This window comes from Chiloscyllium plagiosum, unplaced genomic scaffold (genome assembly GCF_037043375.1).
Source record: "Chiloscyllium plagiosum isolate Xiang-an unplaced genomic scaffold, Cpla_swu_hap1 HiC_scaffold_48, whole genome shotgun sequence".
NCBI lineage: Eukaryota > Metazoa > Chordata > Chondrichthyes > Orectolobiformes > Hemiscylliidae > Chiloscyllium > Chiloscyllium plagiosum.
Genome location: NW_028270186.1, coordinates 18,724,313 through 18,727,540, shown reverse-complemented (window position 1 = coordinate 18,727,540; position 3,228 = coordinate 18,724,313). Strand labels below are relative to the sequence as shown.

The following is a 3,228-nucleotide window of genomic DNA, read 5'->3' as shown; positions in this document are numbered from 1 at the left end:
ACTGAGCCTGGTGGAACACCACTTGTTACCTGCTGCCATTCTGAAAAGGACCCTTTTATCCCCACTCTCTGCTTTTTGCCAGACAGCCAAGCTTACATCCATGTTAGCACCTTGTCTCTGACACCACGGGCCCTATCTAGCTAGTAGCTTCGTGTGCAGCACAGGAAGTCCAGAGAGATAACATTCATTGGCTCACCTTGGTCTAACCTGCTCATGACTTCCTCAAAGAATTCTAACAGATTTGTCAGGCATGATTTCCCATTGATGAAACCGTACTGACTTTGCCCTTCTTGACGATACACTTCCAAGAAATCAGACATCTCAACCCGAACAATAGATTCCAGAGTCTTACCCACGATTGAGGTTTGGCTAATAAGTCTGTAATTTTCGGTCTTTTGCCTTACCCCCTTTTATAAACATGGATGTCATATTAGCGATTTTCCAGTCCTCTTGGACCCTCCGTGATTCTAGCAATTCCTGAAACACCATCATTAATGCATCTGCTATCTCTTCAGCTATCTCCCTTAGAACTCTGGGGTGTGGTTCATCTGGGCCAGATGATTTATCCACCTTCAGGCCATTCAGTTTTTCTCACACCTGCTCCTTGGTGATGGCCACCATACTCCGCTCTGCGCCCTCACTCTCTTGAATTTTTGGGATATTACTCATATCTTGCACCATGAAGACTGATGCAAAGTAATTATTCAGTTCTCAGCTACTTTCTTGTTTCCCCACAAATCTCTCTCCAACACCATTTTCCAGTGATCCAATGTCCACTTTTGCCTCTCTTTTGCCCTTTACAAATCTAAAGAAATTATTCCAGTCTTTCTTTATATTACTGGCTAGCTTACCCTCATATTTCATCTTCTCTCCCCTTATTTCTTTATTGTTGCCCTCTGTTGGTCTTTGTAAACTTCCCAATCCTCTGGTTTCCCATTCCCCTTCGCCACATTTCTGCTTTCTCTTTTGCTTTTACACTATCCCTGCCTTCCCAGCAATGGTGGCCTCATTCTCCCTTTGGAGAAAGTGAGGACTGCAGATGCTGGAGATCAAAACTGAAACATGTGTTGCTAGAAAAGCGCAGCAGGTCAGGCAGCATCCAAGGAGCAGGAGAATCTTCAGAAGAAGGCCTTATGCCCGAAACGTCGATTCTCCTGCTCCTTGGATGCTGCCTGACCTGCTGCGCTTTTCCAGCAACACATTTTTCAGCTCATTCTCCCTTTACCATGCTTTTTTTCCCTTGGGATGAATCTCTGCTGTGTCTCCTGAATTACTCCCAGAAACTCCGGTCATTGCTATTCCACTGTCTTTCCTGCTGGACTCCTCTCCCAGTGAATTCTATCCAGCTCCTCCTTCATGGCTCTGCAGTTGCCTTTATTCAGCTGTAATACCGTAATCTCTGATTCCATTTTCTCCCTCTCAAATTGCAGAGCAAATTGAATCATATTATGATCGCTGCCTCCTCAGGCTTCCTTCACCTGAAGCTCCCTTCTCTACCTGCCTCATTGTCCAACACGAAACCCAGTGTTGCCTGTTCCCTCATGGGCTCCACCACCAGCTGCTCCAAAAAGCTATCTCGTAGACATTTCCACAAATCCCTTTTCTTGCAATCCGCTACCAACCAGATTTTCCCAGCCCACCTGCACATCGAAATCCCCCATGATCACTGTAACCTTGCCTTTCCCATCACCTGGTGTGTCTTACACCCCCCCCCAACTCTGTTTGGAGACCTGGACATAACTCCAACTACATATTTTTTTTAACCCTTTGCAGTTCCTCAACTCTCCCCACACAGATTCTACACGATCTGACCCTACTTGGTTTCTTACGATTGATTTCATTTCATTTCTCACTGATAAGGCTCACTAATTTCTCGCTAAACCCCACCCCCTCTGCCTATCTTTTCGATAGGATGTACATCCTTGAATATTAAGCTCCCAGTCCTGATCCCCTTGCAGTAACGTCACTGTGATGTCCACCATGTCATACCTGCCAATTTCGATCTGTGCCACAAGCTCATTTACCTTATTCCTTACACTGCGTGCATTCAGATATAACCCCATCAGTCCTGTATTCACCGCCCCTCTTCTCAATCTGCAGTGTGCTTGAAGTTTGATGGCTAACCCTTTCCATCTGCTCTCCTATTTATGTCTGTGCTGGAGATTTTAGTAACCTCTCCTGAGTTCTGCACTCTTGCCACCTCCTTGAATTCGGGTTTCTGATTTCCTCTTCCCTACCTTCCCGCACGCCCCACCCATTAAGCTTCGAGCCCAGTTAGCAGCCCAAGCTGTGTGATTCACTCGGATCCTGGTCCTATTGGAACAGCTCCCTTCTTCCCCAGTGCCAATGTCCCATGGATTTAAACCCATTTCTCCCGCACCAATCTTTGACCCACGCATTTAGCTGCTTAACCTTATTGACCCTGTGCCAACTAGCTCGTGACTCAGGTAAATAATCCAGAGATTATTACCTTTTATGGTTCAGCCTTCTAATCCAGCTCTGACCTGTTTATAGTCCCTCAGCAGAACCTCTGCCCTCGTTTTATCTGCATCGTTGGTACCTACGTGGACTACAATCACTGGATCTTTCCCCTCCCACTCCTCTGCAGCCCAGCTGAGATATCCTTGGGGTCTCTCGATCCCGGTCACAGAGAATAGCGCCTACACCTCGAATTATACTGTCCCCAGTTATTTCCCTTCTCTCCCTCCACTTGAGTGGCTCCCTGCTCCCAGGGTGCTGCAGTCAGTCAGCTCCGTCCTCTCTCTGGCCCCTGTTCCCGTCCACCCAGGGAGCAAAACTCTGGAACCTGTTGGACAGGGGCTGAAACTGCTGCATCTCTCCCTCCTGGATGCCTCTCCCTGCCTCACTCACAGCCGCACCCTCCTGTCCATAGGCCAAATTCGAGTGGGTAAGACAAAGGGGGAGGCCGGGAGTGGGGGGGGAGGGGGGGAACCTGTCTCCTGAAACACAGCGTCCAGGTAACTCTTCCCTCCCCTCCCTGAGGTGTCACAATGTTTGAAACCAGATTCCTGGCTCATTGACCATGGAGAGGCACCTCCCTCCAACGAGGACATGACCCGGCAGAGTCTGCGCTGACAGACCTTACTGCTGTCAACGTCGAATCAACTCCAATCACATCCACGCCTTGTAACACCCTACAGTTATTATCTTCAACCACGTCCTGACTCCTGTCCCGAGTTGCCCCTCAAACCCGAAGGGTGTCCCAGG

General features: G+C 48.4%; 1 protein-coding gene across 1 annotated transcript in view; it reads right to left on the bottom strand.

Moving 5' to 3' along the window:
* Positions 1 to 1,474: 1,474 nt before the first annotated feature.
* Positions 1,475 to 3,228, bottom strand: part of LOC122546227 (serine/threonine-protein kinase 36) — a 79,184-nt gene continuing 77,430 nt past the window's right edge. Inside the window, exon 12 of the mRNA XM_087984308.1 lies at positions 1,475 to 1,640. Within this exon, the coding sequence (XP_087840434.1) occupies positions 1,475 to 1,640 (166 nt within the window). The remainder of the gene's footprint in view (positions 1,641 to 3,228) is intronic.